This window comes from Ricinus communis, chromosome 1, assembly GCF_019578655.1.
Source record: "Ricinus communis isolate WT05 ecotype wild-type chromosome 1, ASM1957865v1, whole genome shotgun sequence".
Lineage (NCBI taxonomy): Eukaryota > Viridiplantae > Streptophyta > Magnoliopsida > Malpighiales > Euphorbiaceae > Ricinus > Ricinus communis.
In genome coordinates, this window is record NC_063256.1 from 28,334,794 (window position 1) to 28,357,755 (window position 22,962).

The 22,962-nt window shown below is 33.5% G+C and overlaps 1 protein-coding gene across 7 annotated transcripts; it reads right to left on the bottom strand.

Moving 5' to 3' along the window:
- Positions 1-366: 366 nt before the first annotated feature.
- Positions 367-20,367, bottom strand: LOC8278624 (ultraviolet-B receptor UVR8). 7 transcript variants are annotated; one of them, XM_025156742.2, is made up of 15 exons: positions 20,031-20,362; positions 19,705-19,781; positions 15,997-16,075; positions 14,879-14,938; positions 14,547-14,648; positions 14,324-14,417; positions 13,253-13,295; positions 13,108-13,153; positions 12,941-12,987; positions 12,122-12,224; positions 6,610-6,664; positions 6,467-6,533; positions 6,145-6,181; positions 5,006-5,082; positions 367-641 (listed from the first exon to the last, which is right to left on the bottom strand). In XM_025156742.2, the coding sequence occupies exons 1-15, from the start codon at positions 20,260-20,262 to the stop codon at positions 516-518; spliced, it is 1,245 nt and encodes a 414-aa protein (XP_025012510.1). In that variant the 5' UTR covers positions 20,263-20,362; the 3' UTR covers positions 367-515. The 7 variants fall into 7 exon arrangements, 6 of the variants coding, with proteins under 6 accessions (XP_025012510.1, XP_015572629.1, XP_002515604.2 ...); XM_015717143.3 differs by having other exon boundaries at positions 5,006-5,085; positions 14,342-14,417; positions 20,031-20,360; XM_002515558.4 differs by having other exon boundaries at positions 5,006-5,085; positions 20,031-20,360.
- Between the last annotated feature and the right edge of the window lie 2,595 nt (positions 20,368-22,962).

Below are 22,962 nucleotides of genomic sequence, written 5' to 3' on the forward strand. Positions count from 1 at the left end.
ACATTAAATATTGTCCATTTTGACCCTTACTAGGGTTACAGTTTTATATACTCTCGGCCGATTTGAGAACTACCCATCTTATAGCTTTTCGGAATCCAAATGTACTTAAATAACATCGCATATCACTATACAATTAAATTTTTCTATGAATTACATGATAGTTATCTAAAAATTTCTCAAATTCATCACCCTATGTGGACTAATATGATGAAGGAAAAAAATTGGTATAATTTATGAGTTCAGTCTTGCTTAAGAAAAAGTAGCTTCATACAATTATTACTTTCATAACCTACTATATCATGACTTGTGCAATATGCTATTGTGACACCACTCCTACATTGGGAAGTAAATGTATAGCTATACATCTACATTGCAAATCGATACTTTTATTGCATAATAAAAGCAAACATCATTCAGGAGTTCTCTTACATATGTATTAAGTATGGTAATGCCTTCGTTCACTTTATTTATATGGATGTGCTGTAAAACTTTAAAAAGCCAAAGTAAACAATGCCCTAAGATTTAGCATTCTCGAGTATGGCACCGGTGTGATTGAATCCACATGACACTTGCAATACTTTGACATTATTTTCAAAGATGATGGACTTAGGGTTCAGATAGTCAACATCGCTCCCATGACCCTGTATTCAGAGACTAATTCATAAATGCAAGAAGACTATTAAACAAAAGGCATTTCTACAGGCACTCATAGAAATTAGCATGTGAGATCATAAGCCATAAATGCTAAAAAGAAAATGGCAATTAAAATTATGGGAACAAAATTTATAGTATGAACTTCCTGCTTCAATGTGAAATATATGAAAATAATGAGTTCTACAACAAAAGAATCATTTAAAATCATTACTGTTGGACTCTAAACAATGAGACGTTAAGCATTCAATATCTTTGGATTGTGTTCTAAACACTTGTCACTTCCTATTAAAAACACCTTCATGTCTCCTCAGACATTAGGGAGAATTATCAGATTTCAAGATGATGAACTTCCATACTGATGTCAGTAGACAGATATGCATATAATCAAGGCATTGGTAAATATGCAGTTAGACATGATGGATCAAGTTAATGTTCAAGGAATTATCAAACTTATTCTTTTGGCTTGATTTCACTCATCATCCTTATAATTAGCACTATATTACAGCATTATCCAACTTCAAGTTTATAACTCTAAAATCATGAACTATCACCCCCTAAAGAAGCCAAACTAAAATTTTATGAACAGAGGTTAGAAAAGAACTTTATAGCTATGAACAGTGCAGGATTTTTGACTGAGTATGATGTGGCTGTGACCCATCATATGCTATTTAAACAAAACTGCAATTCAAAAGTAAGGGTGTAATAATTTGGCCTAAGGGGCAAATCACTTCTGGCCAAAGAAAGAAAGAAAGAGATAGGTGTGAAGATTGACGAGAGTGAAGAATGAGAGGAGAGAAAATGTCCTCTTCGAATGTTTTAATGTAAAATATACTTGGTCACTACCGCATAACTTCACGACATTCTGGGAAGGGTTTACCGCAAAGGCACTTGAAAGTATAGGATTATTAGGTTCATTTAAAGTGAGTGGTTCGTTTAAATACATTAATTGAAGAATGAGAAAGCAACTTGTAGATTTGAAGGAGAAATAAATGGTGACTTGGAGGAATAGATTCTATGTTTCAAAGGGAGGTTAGCTTGCATAACCATCGATAAAGTTGGTATTTAGTGGCTCCATTTCCCTTTTTTTCCTCTGTGAGGGGTCTTAATTTAGTTCAACGGACAGGAATGGACATTTAAATGGGGGGTTATTTTGGTTGCGACATGTTGATGAATTTTGGGGTGGAGAAAAATGTACTATAAAAGTGAACTTTGGTCAAGGGAGAGCGTTCTAATGAGAGAGAAGGGAAAGAGTAAAGAGAAAATATATCTTGTATTGTCTAATGTTTCAATTCAAAATAGGGATAATTACTATTTACTCCTTGCATTTTAACATATTGTAGTAGTCTCCTCCTAACACTTTCGGTATACATTAATATCCCCTTCTGTTAGATTTTCAGTTAGGTAGTTGTTAATATTAACTCAAATGATAAATCTAACATCACCTTTAGATTTTCAGTTAGGTAGTTGTTAATATTAACTCAAATGACAAATCTAACATCATCTTCTGTTAGATTTTCATTTTGGTAGTTGTTAATATTAACTCAAATGAAAAATCTATCATTAAAGTAAATGATATTCATTTGATTCTATACACTAGACAAGCATAACCTTAGTTTTTCCTCTCTACATTACATCACCACAATTATCGCAGACTACTACTACCAGCGCCAATCATCACTACCACCGCCATCATTCTCTCTTTTTCATTACAACTTAACATTTCAAATGCAAAAATCTCATCCACCTGTTTTAAACACCACTAAAAACACAAAGACAAAAATCAAATTCATCAATTTCAATCACCAAACCCAAAACTCACCCCTTGTCTTCAATCTTCACTTTTATAAGGTGGATGTTATTCTTAATTTGACTCCTATTAATCATAGTTCAAATGAATATAGATTTTGTTGACACGAAATTTTTTTTTCATTTTCTATTTTTTAATATTTGAAATGATTTTTCAAAACGTCAAGGGACGACTAGTACAATATGGCAAAATTCAGGTAAATAATAATAACCTAGTTAAATTATACTCTCATCAATCTAGGAAGATAATAGTTGGATTCTAAAAAAGGTGATAATTACTGCAAAGGTGCAGTTATAGTTATTAAAGGCGCAAAAGGATCCTAGCGTCCGCCTTACACACACGAGACGCAAAAATATGTGGAGGGAGAGAATCTCTAAATTTCTTGTTGGCTTTAACTTTGATTTTGATCAAGTTCGAGGCCAAGCTCTAGGTAAAAAAGTTCTCCTATCTCTTGAAGGTGTTTTCTCAATAATACGAGCTGAGGAGAGTCACCGAGGAATGATGCTTGAAAATTCAGGCAATGAAGGATCAACCGTGAATTCCACAAAGGGTGGACATAATGCTGAGACTGCTAGGAATTAAAAGCAATCCAACCGTGATGGGGTTTGGTGCACTTATTGTAAAAAGGTGCACCATACCAAAGACACATGTTGGAAACTCCATGGGAAGCCGCCAAATGTTGGAGGAAAGTGAGCTAATCCTAGAGGACAGACCCAAGGATAGGCCCACATGAAAAATACTTTTCCAGTGAAAAGCCAAATAAACATGGATAGGAAACTCTCAAGGAAGAGATAGAAAAACTGAAATCAATGATGAATTCATTTAGAAAACCCGGCATCTCATATTCTCTAGCTTAATCAGGTAAGTTCTCTAATTCTTATGCTCTTAGTGCCTCTTTTCCGGTCCAAAATAGTACTTGGATCATTTAGCTACCAATCTTATGTTTTCTTCACATCAGTTGTTCACCTCATACAAGCCTTGTCCTAGCAATAGAAAAATCAAAATTACAGATGGAACTTTTACTACTGTTACATGTCAAGGAACTATTCGTCTTCCCGAATTGTGTTAAATGATTTCCTACGGCTGTGAATCTTCTGTCTATGAAACAAGCTACATGTGATTTGAATCTTCAAGTGATTTTCTACTCTACACATTGTGTTTTTCAGGACCAAGTCGCGGAGTTCAAGACTGCAAGTTCAAGATTCAACTCTGGAACTAGGTATGCAGTCAAAATTTACCATTAATTGATAATTTAAATGTTCCTATACCAGTTAGGAAAAGAGTTCGAAATTGTACTCAACATCCTATTTCTCATTTTGTTTCTTTGGAAGAATCACACATAAACATCATTGTTTTCTCACCAAATTAGATGCCATTTCTATTCCCCAAACTTTTAACTAGGCACTTAGGGATGAGAATTGGAAACTTTCCATGAATGAGGAAATGAGTGCATTTAAGAAAAACCATACATGGGAAATTGATGATCATCCAAAAGACAAGAAACTTGTAGAAGATAAGTGGGTGTATACAATAAAGTTTAAAGCAGATGGGTCTTTGGAGAGGTACAAGGCTAGGCTAGTAGCCAAAGGGTACACTCAAAAACACGGGCTAGATTATCAAGAAGCTTTTGCTCTGGTAGGTAAAATGAATACAATTTGCATTGTTTTATCTTTGGCGCTGTTTACAGCAATTTGACGTAAATAACGCTTTTTTACATGGTGATCTAGACAAAGAGGTGTATACGGAACCTCCACCAGGTTTTGAAAAATTTTTCAAAAATAATGGAGTGTGCAAATTAAGAAAGGCACTTCACAAACTCAAGCAATCACATTGGGCATGGTTTGGAAAGTTTACTAAAGTGATGCTTGGTATTGGCTACAAACAAAGTCAAAGAGATCGTACTCTTTTCTTTAGACACTCTTTTATGGATAAAGAAAATCTTAGAAGATCTACGAGTCAAATGACATGGACCTATGAAGTTGTATTGTAACAACAAATCTGCTATAAGCATTGCTCACAATCCGGTTTAACATGATAGAACAAAACATGTTGAGAGGAACGGACATTTCATCAATGAAAAATTGAAAGTGGATTGATCTGAACTCCTTATGTTCCTACAAATGATCAATTGGCTGATACACTTACAAAAGGATTGGACAGCTGAACCTTCCTAAATATTAGTAGCAAGCTGAGAATGGAAAACATTTATTCTCTAGCTTGAGGGGGAGTATTGGAGAATTCCAGATTCTTTGACTTTCCAGAAGTTTGCATATGACTGTAAAAAGCTAATGGACAGATATGTTTCTATGTTAGCCAGATTGTAATCTTTCTGATTTTATTTAATTTAGGCTGATTGATAGGAATTAGTTTGTCACTAAAATGGTATTGTACTTGTACTATATATTAGAGTATTTTGTATGATCAAAAGTAGAGAATAATTTCATAATTACTTTCAATAAAATATACAATTAGCAACAATTTTAAGCATTGCATGTGACATCAAATAATTTTATGGTAAAAGAAGAGGTAGAACTGAAAACAAACCAATTGTCCGCCAGAAGAATGCCCATCTTCAGAAAATGTTCCGTTAGAACCTCCCCAGCCCCAGGTGTAGATGTTGCCTTCTGAATGCCAACAATAAACCATCTTTAGTTAGTAGTCATAAGCGAATTTTTCTACATGATGTAACAAAAAGTGCACAGCACAGCATGGAGATAAATGACCACACAAGAAATTCAATCAATTGAACAAAATAGGACAAAATGATAAATTAAAAAAAATTAAAAGAAAAACTAGCTAAGAGTTCTTCACCCCAAGGCCTTTAATTTATACCATAAAACCACTTCAATGTCTGCCAATTCATGCTGCTGGAACAATTTAGTGCAATGAGCATGAATATGGTTATCAGCAATGCAGCATACTAATACACAGGTACCTTTTTTAGCCCAATAATTCTGTGAAAACCTAACCAGTAATTTTTCTTAAAAAAGAAAAAGGAAAGGATAAAATACAATAGTTAAGACGATTGCAGGAATCAATATGAGGTAGAACCCTCCATGACCCGAAATTAACTTTATTTAACCAAAATCCTAAATATGTCTTAGAGGCTTACAAAAAGAAATAAAATAAACAATTTACTAACCCTGCTAAAATATAGCCATCCGAAATAACATAGTAACTATATTGATATGTTCTTTCTCGAGTTTCCTACTATTTAGAGACAGAAGGAAGAATTGTTATGAAGATGTCTTTTCCAAGATAAACAAGGATTAGAGACTTGAACTCAGACTAAGATTTGTGATGTAGAACATAAGCTGATAGCTTCAAGATGTATAATAACCATTAAGAAATGAAGATAAACCACCAAAGTAATAATAAAAAAAAATAAAGCAAGCATGCATTCTTACTTTCCTCAGAAAAGATCTTTACCGAGATAGAATGGAAAAAGAATCATAAAATCAAAATGTGCATTGGGCAATTTGAAATTAGAGAATAGAGATTAAGGCAATGATATTCTATTTCATATAGTAATGCAAATTTCATATATAAATATACATGTAACCAATTAATTTTTCAAAGAGATCTGAAAACCTAAACCATTATGTAAGTAAAATCAGATAATACTTGACAAGAAACGCCACTGGTTTTCAAATTTTCTTTTAAAGAAAAAAAAAAACACTTACCAGAAATTGCTGCAGTATGTCTCCAACCACAGGAAACCTGTCAATATATCTTTATCATGCATAAAGTTGAGATGAATTTGATACCAAATCGTATACTGGTAGTGTATGCAAAATTGCTAAATTGCCACATTGCTGGTTTGACAACCCTTCTGGTCTTCTATTCACTTTCTTTATTCTACTTATCATGTTAGAAGCAAAATATATGTGCAGATAAAGAGCACTTAATAAAGCAATAATATTGAGCCTTCCATTCAGTTCCCACATCACAATGTATGGCATGCCTGTAAGACATTAGTCCAATAACCATGACATCTAGGCAAACCTTCTCAACAGGAGATCTCAGGAAAGGACCTTGGACTCTTTCTGGTGCATGCAATGAATTGAAAGAACTGTAAACAAGAATTGCATTAGAAGATGAAGATGTTAGTCCTCTTCAAGCCAAAGATGAAGACGCTGTGCAGATACCCGATACCAAGGCAACCATTTTCATTGACACCCCATGCATATAGTTCTCCACCGCCTATGGGAAAGGTATCATAAGCAGGGGACAAAGCACAATCAGTTAAGTGAGTACAGCAACAAAAAATTGAATTTGTCTACAGAGGTGTATAAAAATTACTACAAACAAATGCAAAAATAAAATGCTAATGCACATATAAATACTCAAACAGAGTCAATTTTAAGGGTTTAAGGAACTAAGAAGTTATAGACTAAATCTTGTTCAGGGCTTCTTTGGAACATTACGATGTAATTTAGAGTGGGTAATAAAGCATGTATCACACGCACAGACACAAAAGAGAAAATTTTAAATATATATTAACGTTATGCAAATGAGTTATGCCTAATATTTCAGATCTAAGGTAAGATATAATATATGGTGTTAGAAGTTGTATTTATCCCTCATTGCTTGGTTACTAGCTGTTATAGTATATAAGTGGATTGGGCCCTCTTCCTTTGAGCTAGCTTTTGGGAATGAGTTCTATCCAAGTCCATTTCTCATGGTATCAGAACCGGCCTTTTGTTTGCAATGGTAGGTTTGGACCCGGCCTGTTTGCATGTCACTCTAAGCGTGAGGGAGGATGTTAGACGTTGTATTTATCCGACATCGCTTGGTTACTGGGCTGTTATAGTGTATATAAGTGGATTGGGCACCCTCTTCCTTTGAGCTAGCTTTTGGGAATGAGTTCTAACCAAGTCTATTTATTATATGGATTAGGAAGGTAAAATAGGATGTTTAATCTATTTTTTATTAGAGCAAGGATAAAAGTATGGTTGTTTAATTTTAAAAAATGGTAGTATTATTCATGCAGAAACCTCAACCTACTAATTTGGTGAACAAAACTTGAAGGGATTTGCAAATTTTACAAAAACTTCCGAACCATATCTTATAATCACTACTTCCTCCTAGATAAAGATGCATGCTTATGACGCAGAATACATATCATTAGACTTTCCTTCTACTATGATGTACTTTTCTCTTGCCTTGCTACTTCAAAGTCTATAACCTCTGACTGTGATAGCAAGTCCATTAGCAGCTTTTAGGTGACTTGCGAAAGAGGCTCGACATTTCATGAACTTCAGCAGTATACCCCATCCACAAACCAACACTCAAGCATAAGTTTTGTGGAGATCCACCAAAACAATGGGATTATGCCTAGCAAGGGCAGACTTTATATACAGTAATTCACTTACAGCCTACCAGAAAATCACCTTTTGCAATGGTCTAAAAGAAGCCTCCTAGACATGCACTTGTTCCTAGGCATGCGCTTGACTTTCCTGTCTTCTCAAAATTCCAGGACATAAGTGTTGCAGCTGAGAACATAATTACAGACATAGGAGCAATTCAGTTTGAAGTAAAACAAAACTCAGCAAAGTCTAATGCCAAGTAAAAGGCAGCTGCAGATAAACACCAACGTGCTAAGACTTTTAAGGAGGAAACAGGAAGATGGTATTTTTTGCAGCAAGAAGGTTGCGACCAGTTGGCACTTACAACAAGCTCCAACCAAGGAAAAATGGGCCATCTAAATCTTGAGGAAAATAATGACAATGCTTATATTATTGATTTACATGAGTCTACAGGTATTTCGAAGACTTTTCAGATTGTTAGTATTTACCCAAATTTCCCATCTGAGCAGCTCCTATACCCAGAGTTTGAAATGAACTTAAAGACGAGTTTTCTGCAAGTGGAGGAGACTGATGAGCGACATCTATCCTTAGGCTTCATGGAGCAGCAAGACAAAAGAAAAGTAAATCACAGCGAAAGAAAAGTCTAACACCAAAGTAAACCTAGTCTCTTTAATCCCCTTATCATCATTACTTAGAAATATTTTCATTACAATTTCCTAGTTTTTATTAGACTATTTTCTTAATTTTTTTACCTTCACTATCATTATAGTTGTTGACTTTTATTATATCGAATCCCTACAATTACTATGTACTAGGCCTATGACCAGAAACTCATTATCAAAAGCATTAAGATATCTCTCAACTCTAACTGTGAACTATTCCTTTGTTTTGTTACAGAGATGCTTAATTGTGTATTACCCAAACTCAGTTGTCCAGTGCATTAGTTTACCAAACTTTATAAGAACCACTACCAGCAAGAAAATCTCCATCAAGATAGATAGCGTTAAAGGTTTATGGTTTTTTAGAGTCTATTAGAAGCTAAAGCCTACAAATCCAGCCTCATCATCAAACCAGTAAAGGTGATGTGATGGTTTAAAAGTTCAACCTGGATTAATAAACCATAATAAAATAAAATAAAATAAAAAACATAGAATTTCTATCTCTTATTAAGAACCAGAATCAAATTACATAATTCACCTAAAAGTTAGTAAACATTGCTAATGATAAAACAAATTAAATAACTTTAAAATTCTTCTACCAAAATTTACTCTATTAGGATAGAAAATTTAAAATAAATAATTGTGTATGCTAAGGAAATATGAATCTTGTTATGGAAGTTGTATAGGATTGTATATAATAATTAGAATACTAATTTAATTAAGAGTCCTAGTCCTACTTAAATTAGGATTGTATGTATTGTGTATATATATGGGTGTAACTCCTTTGATTAAATAATAAGATTTTTGGATTCTCCACTCAAATTACATGGCAACAGAGCCTTGAGCTAAAGAAATTAGGGTTTCCAGCTCAAGAAATTAGGGTTTCTTTTTGGGTTTGGGACTGCTGAAAAAAAAAAAAACTGCCATTGAACTTTTTTGTTCAATATTTGGGTCATCGTCCTAGAGTGGCTGTTCATTGTCAGCGCCTGCCTTAGGAGATGCGCCAGCTTCCGATCGTCAAGTTCCCAAAGTCCGGCCACCAGAGTCCAAGCGCGTGAGCTGCATGCGCCGCCAGAAGCTTTCTGCCATAGAACCACACGCCGGGGCGTGGAGGCACGTCTGCTGCTGGAAATTGCTATGGTTTGTCTCAATTGACTCCTCTTGACTTCTATGACTTGTTTGTATACCTGTTTGGGTCAGCATCAGTCGTGGCGTGGGATCTCTTTTGATATAGGTTTGACTTTCTTTTCGGAAACTTTCTTTAGGCAGAATTTGTTTTCTAAATTTGGGTTTGTTCTTTATAAAATATGGCTGAGAAAAAAGTTGTCATTGTTTCTGATGTGGTTCCGGTGATGTCAAAAATTACAAAACATAAACTTGATGCTACAAATTATTTTGATTGGCGTCAAACTATTGAATTATATTTGCTAAGTATTTCTGTGGATAACCATTTGACTGATGATCCTCCAAAAGAGGATGCTAGACTACCTTAGATGAGAGCAGATGCTCGCTTGTTTTTACAGATACATAATTCTATGATAGTGAGGTAGTTGGTATGGTTACTCATTGTAGGACAGTCAAAGAATTAATGAGTTATTTAGAATTCCTATATTCGAGAAAGGGGAATGTTTCTTGAATGGGGCGTACAAAGGTGATAAGTCTCTCACCAACTATTTTGTGGGTTTCAAGAAAACATATGAAGAACTTAATATGTTGCTTCCATTTAGTAATTATATAACTGTTCAACAAGCTCAGCGTGAAAAAATGGCTGTGATGAGTTTTGTAGCCGGACTCCCTCAGGAATTTAAGACTGCTAAATTTCAAATTCTTTCCAGTTCAGAAATTTCCTCTCTACAAGAGGTTTTTAGTAGGGTCCTTCGTACTGAAAGTTCTTCGCCTGTTCAGCTTAGTAGTGTCCTGGTTAGTCGCAATACTACATCTGAATTAGGAAGACAATACAAGACTAGGAATGATAGTAAAGGGATAGCATCTAGCAACTATGACAGGAATACTAATACTCATGGACAAGAGTCAAGAGACAGACACATTACTATCATAAGCTAGGACATATGAAGCGAGATTGCAGGAAGTTGCAATATAAGAAAATTCAGTCCGCACATGTTGCATCCACCACGGATACCTCTAAAAAAGCCTGTAATGGTATCTGCAGAGAAACATGCAAAATTTGTCCAGTACCAAGAATCACTGAAAACTCAATCTCCTCCTGTTACTGCCATCATCAAGTCAGGTAAACCCAATACATGCCTTGTTTCCTCCTCTTCGAAGTGAGTCATTGATTCTGATGCTACACCCTCGTGCTTGGTTTGGAAAGTTTAGTCAGGCAGTTGAGAAGTTTGGCATGAAGAAAAGTCGGATCATTCTGTTTTCTTCAAGCATTCTGCTATGGGTATCATTTTGTTAGTTGTGTATGTGGATGATATTGTCATTACTGGAAGTGATACTACAGGGATTTTATCCCTTAAATCTTTTCTCCACACTCAGTTTCATACTAAAGATTTGGGAATATTGAGATACTTCTTGGGTGTTGAGGTAATATGAAATAAGAAGGGAATATTTTTATCTCAAAGGAAATATGTACTTAACCTGTTGTCAGAGACAGGAAAGTTGGGAGCTAAACCATGCAGTACTCCAATGGTTCCTAATTTGCAGCTCATAAAAGATTGTGAGTTATTTAAAGATCCTGAGAGATATAGAAGATTGATTGGAAAGTTGAATTACCTTACTGTAATTCGTCCAGATATTGCATATTCAGTTAGTGTAGTGAGTCAGTACATGTCCTGTACAATAGTTAATCATTGGACAGTTGTCGAACAAATTTTGTGCTACTTAAAAAGAGCACCTGGGCGAGGAATATTATATGGTAAACATGGTCATAATAGAATTGAATATTTTTCAGATACTGATTGAGCAGGATCCAAGGATAATCAAAGGTCTACTTCAGGCTATTGTGTATCTATTGGAGAGAATTTGGTTTCATGGAAAAGCAAGAAGCAGAATGCTGTCTCATTTTCAAGTGCAGAACTAGACTATAGAGCTATCGCCGAGTCAATATGTGAAAAAACGTGGATATAACAGCTTTTAACTGAAGTAGGACTTAAAACTTCAATACCAACCAAGTTGTGGTGTGATAACCAAGCTGCTCTTCACATTGCATCCAATCCTACATTTCATGAACGAACTAAGCATATGGAGATTGACTGTTATTTCATTAGTGAGAAGATTCAGCAAGGTTTGTTTTCCACAGGTTATGTGAAGACAGGAGAGCAACTGGGAGATATCTTCATGAAAGCTCTTAATGGGACTCAAGTTGATTATCTTTGTAACAAGCTGGGCATGATTAATATCTAACTAGTTCATGCAAGTTTATGGCAGGTTTTGTAATGAATTAATTTGATCAGACTGAACTGACCACTAGTCCAGTTCACAGTTGCTCTAATGCAATTAGCTGGTCTAATCCAAATTCGCTGATCTATTTTTTGTAAAGCTCAAGTAACCGCTATTTCCACAACATCAATTGCCAGGGCTGCAGTTTTTATATTTGTGGAAATAGGCTCACCCCAAAATTTATTACAATTCTAACATCATAAGCATTTACCCATCTACATACACCAAAATATAAGTAGGACACAAAGCATCTAAAACAAAAAGCTCTGAGGAAACGGACAAATTACTTGTGACAACACATGTGTGATATCCACCGCATGAAACTTCATTAGCACATGGCAATTTGCCTACCATAGATGGTATTTCTGCACCAATTGCCTCTCCAAAACCCTGTCATATATTTCCAACACAAACACCCAAAGAAAGGGTTTCCAATGATTCATGGAAAATGGAAAATGGAAAATGGAGTACCATAAAGCAAATATTCATTTTCTGACATCTGGGGCATATGAGAAAATTGGTTAACAAAACAAATGCTGCCCTTGTCAAGGGAGAGCTAAGCAGTTTTCAAGGCAAGAACTTTTTGAGACTTCCATAAACTGAAAGGTATCAGGGGCAGATCCACATTATAACAGAGTGGGGCCTTAAATATATCCTTTTTGATACTTGTACACTTTTTAAAACAAATTGTTTTTGTTTGATCACTAAAAATGACAAATTACACATGGCCCCCGACAATCTATAAGTACTTTAGAACTTACCAACTCTGGGTCAACCCCTGAAAGGAACCAACCTGTAAGTATGTATCTACTAGTCTACCAACTGCCATCGATGATTACTAGATACATCTAACCACTAAAATTTATGTTTAGCCAGTTCAGCTACAGAATTTAGATTGATCCCATAATCATTTCCATTCAGAGAAAATTATTCAATCTATATTATACACTAAAAGTTAATTGTACTACTTGAAACCTCAGCAATACAACCAAACACCGAAAATATTCATTGCTTTAAAAAATGTTCCACATAAGAAACCTAAAGTCACTTACCATGAAACAGATGAACCCTAGGATATGAATCAAAGTACTATTTTTGTAACTTACCGTTCGATCAACTGATACTTCACCAAATACAAAAACGGAGCCATTTACTGCGGAATTTAAATAATAAATATCATATATAAGAGATACTCTAACAGTAAATCTAACAGAAACAGTGGTTCAAAATAATATGATAAAAACCATGAACTAGAAGAAAGCTTAACAAGTACCATCAATGCAAGCTGAATGAAGCAACCCAGCAGCAACACTTTTAACCTAAGAACCCCGGAACAGAGAACCACAATAAACAGAAGAAAATTTCCAATTTAAAAAGGCAAACCATTAAAAGTTGAAAGCTTTACAAGTATTAAATACCTTAACCTCCTCTAGTTTCTTAATACTCCTCGGTGTATACTCACTGCAGAAAAAAATAAACTCATAAAGAAGTCCACATGATAGAAATGAAAAATGCATCACAGCTAAATATTATTGGCCTTCAGAGACCAACACAATCAGACATCAGATATCCTCGAAAGATGGGTCATTCAAATACTTGGCATTTGATTATATTTGTATGCCTTATTTTGTGTACAGTATTTTATAGCTCTTTGTATAGCTCTTTGTACTCCATACAAAATTTTTCCCACTTCAACTTAAGAAACTGTCTCGCTCCTCTTATTTACAACGACTTTCACATTTTTGTTCTAACATAATCGTCTTTCCCTCTCATAAACTCTTCATTTTGCCAACTAAGAATAGCATATGCTATGCATCATTTACATCCCTTCCCATTCCCAAAGTTCATTGACAAGTTTAAAGCTATTTGTTCAAACAATTTTTATCTTCTCCACAAACTCTCCCACACATTACTTTTTATGGTATATATTGAGTTGTCCTAGTGGGTGTGTACGTGCATGCAATGTGTGCATGCGAAACAATACAAGGCAGTAAGGAACCTTTAGCAAATTAAAATGCTAACTACAAATTTTATTCCCTAAGTTTTTAAGGAACCTTGAGCAAATTAAGGGGTGACCAGCATATAGGATTCTTGACTTTTGATGGTATTACAAATAAAAATGGGATTGTTTAAAACAATGATAAAACTATTCTCAATGCATAAATCTATAATGTCAAATAGTCCAATATTGACAATCCTTCTTCCTGGGTCATGAAATACAATGAGCACCTTACATTAAATTTTATAGCCTAAGGCATTTGCAAGATTTAGAAGTGTAAACGCTATGTCCACCAATGGGAAATGAACTTCACCCGTCTTCTTGAAGTTAAAATGCAACAAAAGATATGTCTAGATATTAATTTTACTTTCATTATGAGATTCTGAGATGCATAAGTAACCATGTCCAATTTTGAAAACCAAGAACAAGGAAAAACATTTAGGTGATGATGAGAACTGCTAAAGAGCATAAAAGAACCATTAAATTCAACCTAGTACTCGTCCAAAACCTGAAGGTGCCTGATTGGTTACTGTGACCAAGTCGTCCAAATCCTCCCAGTCCCCAACTTAAGGCCTCACCTCTGTCTAGTGGAAAAAGCAACCAAAACAAAATATATGTTAACACGACGCCTAACTCTTACCACTTGAGTAACACTTATAATAAGTAACAAGAAGAAAAAGGAATATATCAGATGAAAATTGTGCATTACTAACCAGTAACAGCAATTGAGTGCTCCGAACCCAAAGCAACTAGTTTAATGGTGAGTCCATTCAAGTACTCCACTTTTGTTGGTAGAGGGACTATTCTTTGCGCCTCTAAAGCAGAAAAATGCATCCGTAAAATTAAGTTCGCATTATAATCTCCTTAGTCACTAAATAATGACCAAGCAGAAAGATCACACTTTTAACTCCCCACCCAAACTTCCAAACATAGAAAAGAAGATGAACATACATAACCAAAAAAATTAAAAACAAAAAACAAAAAGGCAATCAAAAGGATTTCAGCTATATGATAAAACCAGCATGAAGTACAAGTTTAATTTTACTTTTTCCAAGGCCAAGTTGTCCATTTGAGTTCCTTCCCCACATATAAAGCTCACCATCCACTACAAGAAATTATGAGGATTAACATAGATGAGGCAGTTAAGAACATATGCACAATCTTGTGTCGGTGCAAATATAATATAATCAAATAAACAGGAACAACAAACAATGAGTGGGCACTTTCCATACATGAATACAGCATGAACCAGATGAATACCCCTTTCCCCAACCACACCCCATCAAGATAAGAAAAGGAAAAACAAAACTAACAAGGAATTAAAAATGCCAAACTAGAGTGCAGATGTTATAACATCGCCAAGCTAAAAGTTCACATGTAATTTTCTTTGAAGGCTTTAGATGGCCAACATGATGAATTAAAACATTCCCCCACCATAGGATTATAAATCCGCCTGCAATTATTATACAACACAATGTTGCAACACTTTTGGCCTGTAATTACCACTGTAACACTCAAACATTGATTTTGCCTGCAATTGCTATCCCTCCCTTTTATTAAATTGGTGATTTTGAAAATGCATTGCTGAGAAAATATGGGGAAAATGAAATTGCAGTTACATAATTTTTGCTTCTTTTTGGGCTGAAAACACCAAGTTAACTTGTATGTAACTATTACATACTCAATGAAGGTCCAACATAATTGTGCTTGTCAAAAGCTCTAATCTAGCTCACAAAACATTGATTTTTTCCTTTCAGGCACTATTCCAAAGTCTAGTCAAATTTACCACTTTTCTGCCTTTTATTTTCTTTTTAGAAAATTGCTGTTAGAATTTTTTTTATTTCATATTACTTTCAGCAAAGTGTTGTTACAGTTTATTATTTTTATATTATTTTGCAGGAAATTGTTGTCCTAATTAACAACTACCCTTTAGATGGCGATATTATAAGGTTAAATTGTGGAAAAGCTATTATGTACATAACAAATTTCAATCAAAATTAGGAATAGCTGTTTTATTTGCATCTGTAATTCCATGAACTAATAGAACCCTTTCTTGCCTTTAAAAAGTTCACATTGCTTTTAACTTTTCAAGTGTCACCTGAAAGCTGCAACTTATAGCTCATTAGAATTGTAAACATACCCCCTCTTTCCAGTAAGACTCACCTGTAATAGCACAAGAGTGATGGTAACCAGCTGAAATTTGCATAATTTCCTTCTGAAGTCCAGAAACTTTAACAGGCTCCTGCAATGACAATATACATTAATTAAGATAGAGAAAAGTCCATTAACGTGTAAAAGAATTAACCAATCGATAATAGGAGAATACAACTATCATTGAGCCATAGGTCATCATAATTCATCACAATAAATAACTATCATATGGTGAAAACAAGCATACTTTCTGTCTCATTTTCTCAACCAAAACAAGGAATGCATATATCCAAGGAATTGTGCTGGAAGATTTGACTTATCTCAGCAAGTCACAAAGGTTTGGCTTTTTTTTTTTTTCCTCCCCTTTGCAAAAATTGACAAGGATGTAAGCTGAAGTAGAAATTGCTAGCAATTTGCTTCAAATTGTGATTTCTAACTCGAGACCAAAGAAATTTTATATCTAACCTTGATTCTTCATGATCTATATCCTAACAACATGACACTAAAGTTAAGCCAAAAGCTCTTCATGGATTCAGGTAAAAGCAGCCCACCCAGCCTGCTTAAATTATATATTACATCTAAAGATATATGTATCTTTTGCTTTTTACTGAGCTCAGTAATAACATTAAGCCTACTATTCAAGCCGAATCTGGACATAGGTGAAGAATCCTAACCCAATCCAATGCAACTTCTATTTTGAAGACCTAGTAATCTCATATCCTAATAACATGGTATCAAAGCTGTTCTAGAAAGCTACAGGGCATCAACAACATAAATTATTGTAGTAAAGTCCAATTTGGCCATTGACCTTATCATTCGGCTTTTATTTAGCCCTTTCTAAATTATGGACATTTTAGCCCAAATATTTGCATATTTAGCTCAAATTCGTCCTATTTTTTAGAAATGAGAGAGTGAGTTACACATTCTCTAAAAGGAGAGTAGCTATAAATTTTTATATTAAATTAAAATATTTAGATTAAAAAATATATATTCAAATTTAATTAAAACACAATAAGAAAATAAAAATTGCTACTTTTTAGTGTTCTTACTTTTTTTTTCTAATACTGACGGTGAAGAAGACGATTACAGTGCCAGTGTTGCCAAGGGCTGTGGAGGTGAGAACGGTTTCAGCAGGAATAACGGTGGTAATAGCTACTTATTGCTGAAAATTATAATTTAAATATTATTACCAATTTTTCAATTGTTTTTTTATTTCCTCACTCTCATTTTTTCCAAAATAGAATTATTTTGAACCAAATAAACAAAGGTTTGGACAAAAAAGTCTATAAATTTAGAAAATAGCTAAATTGAACCCGAGTGACAAGCTCAATGGCCAAACTGAAATTTGATAGTATTTCATAGATAATATTAAAAATGCTTATATGACAAAATAAGAATATGGTTGACTTTCAGAAAGAAGTTGAACAAAAACTAAATCAATTTCTAGGATTATTGAGAACCCAAGCAAAAATGGAAGTAGCTATCATTAATTTTGCTATCAAATAGATTGGAGATATCTAAGAGGAAAATCAACAGGAGTTCAGATGAATCTTAGGGCATCTTGAACATTCCAATTTTGGGGAAGGGGATCAAATTTCTAAAATTCATCTAACTACAAAAGTCCAAAATGGTAAGCATCCCTACACTACCCCTTAGTCTAAAAAAAAAGATGTAACTAGTGTGGATTGCTAATTAGTAATTCCAAATCATAGTTTTGATCAAATAATTCCTAAACTAGGTTTCCCTTTCTTAATAGTTCATTCTTGATATGAGAACCAAAGTTGAGGAAGATAAGCGTGTAAATCAGGAACTCAAATATTATGATAGCTATGATCTCTAGTTGTAATCAAATGGTAAGATGAACCTCAAAAAGAGGTGTTTGAAATGTTGAAAACAGTAAAGAAAAAAAATAAAATCCTAGCAATGGAGGTCTTGTGCTTGAAGGTGCTTGGGAAAATGATAGTGCTAGATGTAGGATTCTTAATGCTCTTCATCAATAATTGTACTAATAGTCCTAAGAAGAGAATAGGGCCAACTGTTCTAGGTTCATTTGGATCATACCAGGTCACCTATTCTTATTTAACCTTACAATTTTGCAACTAGTTGGCCCTAAATGTTTCGAGTTCATTATCAAAGATATGAAACTTAATTTCCTAAAGTTAAGGCTTTTCCATCAAAGGTGGACCAAAAACAATGGAGTTTAAGGGCATTCTAGAAAAAGAAGCCTTTTGAGAGTGATATTGGGCATGAAAGTGAAAAAATTTAATAAGAGTAACTCATCTACTTGTCCTCTCAAGAAAACAAAGTTTCCCATTCTTCAAGCTTGTCTATTTGAGTTGATAAATTGGAGGCATTTTACATGAAAAGCAAGAAATGAGTCAGTTAAAGCAACTATTAAATGAGCAAATGTAGATGAAACAATTTGCATATAGTCACTAGTCATAAGTGATTATGAAGTAAGTGATATGATATAACTTATAAAATAAAGTCCTAGATGCAATTTTCAGTAGCAGTAAAGAAGAATTTGATGTGCTTCATAATACTATAGGCTGGGAGAAGTGTGATTTATTTCTTGTAAGCATTAATTGCCCCTATAATCCTTCCTCAAGAAAAGCCAAGAACTTGTCAAGTTACCTTACCTCAGATTTCCTTGAACCGCCAACTAAATTCAAGATGCATGCTTTGGCCTTTTTTGCCAAAAAATGTTGAACCCATAATGAGGCTCAACAAGTTTTAGTTTTTTAGGTTTATCTTCTTGGAGGACTTTACTATTCTAAAAGCTTGGTTAATGAACATTAACATGAAACCAAGGAAAGAAAGAATTAAACCACATCTAGAAGGAGTTTATGTTTCAACTAATTCATTTTTCTTACTACTTTCATACTTGAGGACAATAATTCACTTCATTGGAAGAATTATTTTAAATACAAAAGTTGCAAATTAATAATTCTATGTCATTTTTATAAATTAATCGGATGGTGCCATCCATCTTATTTGATAAGAGGCAATTTGATATTGAGTAATAATAGGATCTTGTAGGTTATAGTAGATTATATTGGAAATAATATCAGAAGGATCACTTTTATCTCTGTTTCACCTTCTTAGTCTCTCCCTTTTCTCAGTCGCCATTTAGCGATTCCTAATGGATTGTACTAGAGACTCTAAGCTTTCCTGAATTTCAAGATCATTAGAAAAGTCTTTGGGATGTCTAAGCTTGCATTCCACCTCTTTAAATAAATAGTGTGGGCTCTAGAATTTGGATGCTTAGAAGATCAACAGCTATGAAAGTTTTTTAAAATGAAGTGCCAAATACTGAAAATGGTCTAGTCTGTGTATGTATTTGACACATAACCTCTCCATCAGAATGGTTCCACCTATTAAGGAGGAAATGAAACTGTAGAGGCTAACGTTAATGTTAGGGGTCAGGTCATTGCGTCTTATTCAGATACCACATCAGTTAAAAACTAATTTTGTTAGACGACTTATACCAAATCAGCAATAACGAAAGGTGTCAGAACAATTGCCAGAAAATACTACCAATCAAACTCCTAAAGGTATCAAAGTGTCAATACAAAACCACAAGACTCAAAAGTGAAAGCACAAAATCACAAGGCACATTTTTGTACTTATTGCATACAAAAAGGAGCTAACTAGAGAAATCATGCACTTGTAAATAGAAAAAACAGGTAGAAAGGTTCAAATAGGTCAAAGATATCGTACCGTCGTATAAGAAAGGTTGCCTGATATACCGAGCTGTCCAAAATCATTAAGACCAGTGGCATAAACACACCCAGTTTCTAGCAAAAGAGGACAGCAAATTATGAGTTCTAAAGGAACATGGGTGACAATTTTACAGCTAGATTTCAATTTGTGAAAATACTAATCAACCTGGATAAGAAACAAATAGATAACTGAAAACCCATCAACCATGGTTGTCGAAAATTACATCTAAATGGCATACAATCCAACCCAATATGATTTCTAAAGAAAGAAATCAATCTTGGCACAAGGAAGAGAAAAGAAAAGAAAAGAAAAATGGAGAGAACCTGTTAAGAAAAGGGTGTGAGCACCACCACAGGCGATGGATTTGAGGGAGTGATTAGCAAAACAAGAGGAGAGAAGAAGCTTAGGGCGCCATTGAGAATCTAAAGATCCAGTGCCTAACCTTCCGAAATCCCCATTCCCCCAAACCGCTGCATATCTCTTTCCCGCCTCGCTTGACATCCATCTTCTATACGACTTCATCCTTGTGTATCTTCTCATTTGCGTGCTCCACATTCCTTTGCGCTTATCAATTCTCCTGTTGCGTGGGACAATAACATATTGGATTATATTATCGGAATAATAATTATGTTTGGTGCAATCGTGGTTGACCGATTATACAGACGAATTTACTAAAACCACTTACGATTATTAATGTTATTAAAATTGGATAATTTAATAGTAAAATAATAAATAATTAATATAAAAACAGAACACTAAAAAATATAATAGGATTTTTTATTTCAATTATAAGTAATGAAAAAAGTGTTTGATATAAATTATATAATTTCAAATAAAATAAAAAATAATAAATATATAACAAATGCTTATTAAACTTATAAAAATTAGTAGACTAACTAAATTAAAACTAGTCATTTACTCGTGCATCGTACGACCTTTTGATTATAAAATTATTAATTTATAAAATTTTAAAAATAATAGCAAGCTAACTATTTTTATATGTATTTTAAAATTTTAAATTTTTATTAATATAATAATATAAAAGTTATTTTAAAATTTACTATTAATTACTTTTGATATTATATAAATTAATATATAATTATAAAATTAATTTATTAGTTAATATAATATTAAAACATTATTAATATCATATTTTTTAGAATAAAATTAGTATTATTATTTTATTAGAAAATGATTTATTAGTTAATATAATATTAAAATATAATTAATATATTATTTTTAATATTAGAGTTAGTGTTTAATTATGAATATAATTTATAAATTAATAAATTAATAGAAAAATTATAAAATTACACATAAATTTGAATCCATACGTGAAAAGTAAATACGCATATCAAAATAAAAAAATTATATATAAAAAATTAAATATATATATATTAGCATTAGGCAACAGGGTCGCAAAGTTTTGCTTCCGTATAAGTATATTGAAATTGAAATAAATTTATCAATTGTATAATATATAATTATTTAATACACAATTTTATTATAATAACTAAATTAACAAAAAAATTAAAAAAATAATGTAATTTTAAATTAATAATATTGATAAAAAAATTCAACTCAAATTATTATAATTTTGAGGCACTAATATCTCAGAAATAGAAAATCAGTTACATAATTGGTCCATCCCTAAACAAAATGTTAATAGTATTTATCGAATTGGAACTTTTGATTTTGCACAAAATTATTCTATTAAACAAACTGAACAAACTATTGCTTTAAACAAATCTCATGAAAATTTACATTTACTTTCGTCTTCTGCATTGCATGAACATATTAAAAAGAAATTTAAATTTTTACATATAGGCATGGTTCAAATTGTTGTTAAACCTTTATTTAGAATTGGATTGGACATACCTATTTTCCTTTGTTTAAGAGATGCAAGACATTTGAATTTTTCAAACTCACTTTTGGCCATGGCTGAATCAAATTTAGCCAATGGTCCTGTCTATTTTAATTGTTATCCAAATTTTTCAATTTCATTATTTGATTCAAATATTTTAGACACTTTGATTTTAACTGTTAAAACTAAAAATATGGATTTTGCTGAAAATTCTAGATCTATAGCTGTCATTTATAGGATCTACTATAAAGTAATGACAACAACTATAGATCCTAGAGCAAGACATTCTTTAACAAGAAATGAAACGATTTTATTTGAAGCTAATCCTTTACATTCTAAAATACAAGTGTAACACCCGGAATTTTTTTTATATATTTAATAATGAGTTTTTATTTAAGTTAATTTTAGCTTCATTATTATTGGGTTTAATTTCAAATGATTTAATGAAAAATTTAATATTAATCAAGTAAATAAGTTATTTTCTATACCCAATTAGTTTGAAATTTTAAGAAATTATTCAAGTAAATTATTTGAGAAATGATTATATTTTGGTTATTCAAATTTTCCCAAGAGCATATTTATATAAGTAAAATTATATATCGGAAAATTTTGGAAGAAATTATAAAGGATGTGTTTATAAAAGAATTTTGGAAAAATTGGTATTATAATTGATTAGTAGTATTAAATTTTGAGTTGGAAATTGATTATTTAATTTAATTGTGTGTTAGGACTAAATTGGAAATTTATTTTGGAATAAGGATTGAAAGTATAATGTTATTTTTATGGGGTTTTAATGGAAATTTGTGAGTTTGGTATTTTCGTAAATAAATATGTCGATCAGGGGTATTTTTGTAATTGTGTATTTTCAGTAATTCGGTTTTGGCCCAAATTAAATAGTTAAGGGCTTAATTGAAAGGCTAAAAAAGAAGTTTGGAGGTCAAATTGGAATTCTGCAGGATAAAATTGTAAGTAATTAAGGAAGTTGAGGGACCAAATTGTAATAAGGAAAAGTTTCGGGGGCCTAATGTCGATATTGAAAGGAAAGAAAATCGGGGAAGAGGAAGAGGAAGAAAGGGAGGAGAGAGAGAGAGGCGTCGGCGTCCATGGTGGACGGACGCTGGAGGCCAGGCCGAGGGCGCGCTGACGCCTAAGGAGCGACGTCAAGCGAGCCCGATGGTGGCGGTGGAGGCGGTGGCGTCGGCGGCGGAATCGCTGACGTGTGGCAACGGCTTCCTAGCGTCGTTCGGCTTCCGGTGGCCTTCCGGTGGCGATCAACTCCCTTCGGAGAGAGCTTCCTTTTGGCGGCCGGTTTTAGTGACCGGGAGGAGAGAGTTCCGCTGGAGGCAGCCGCGTTTTGGGCTTTTCCGTGAGCTCCGGCCGGAGGATGGATG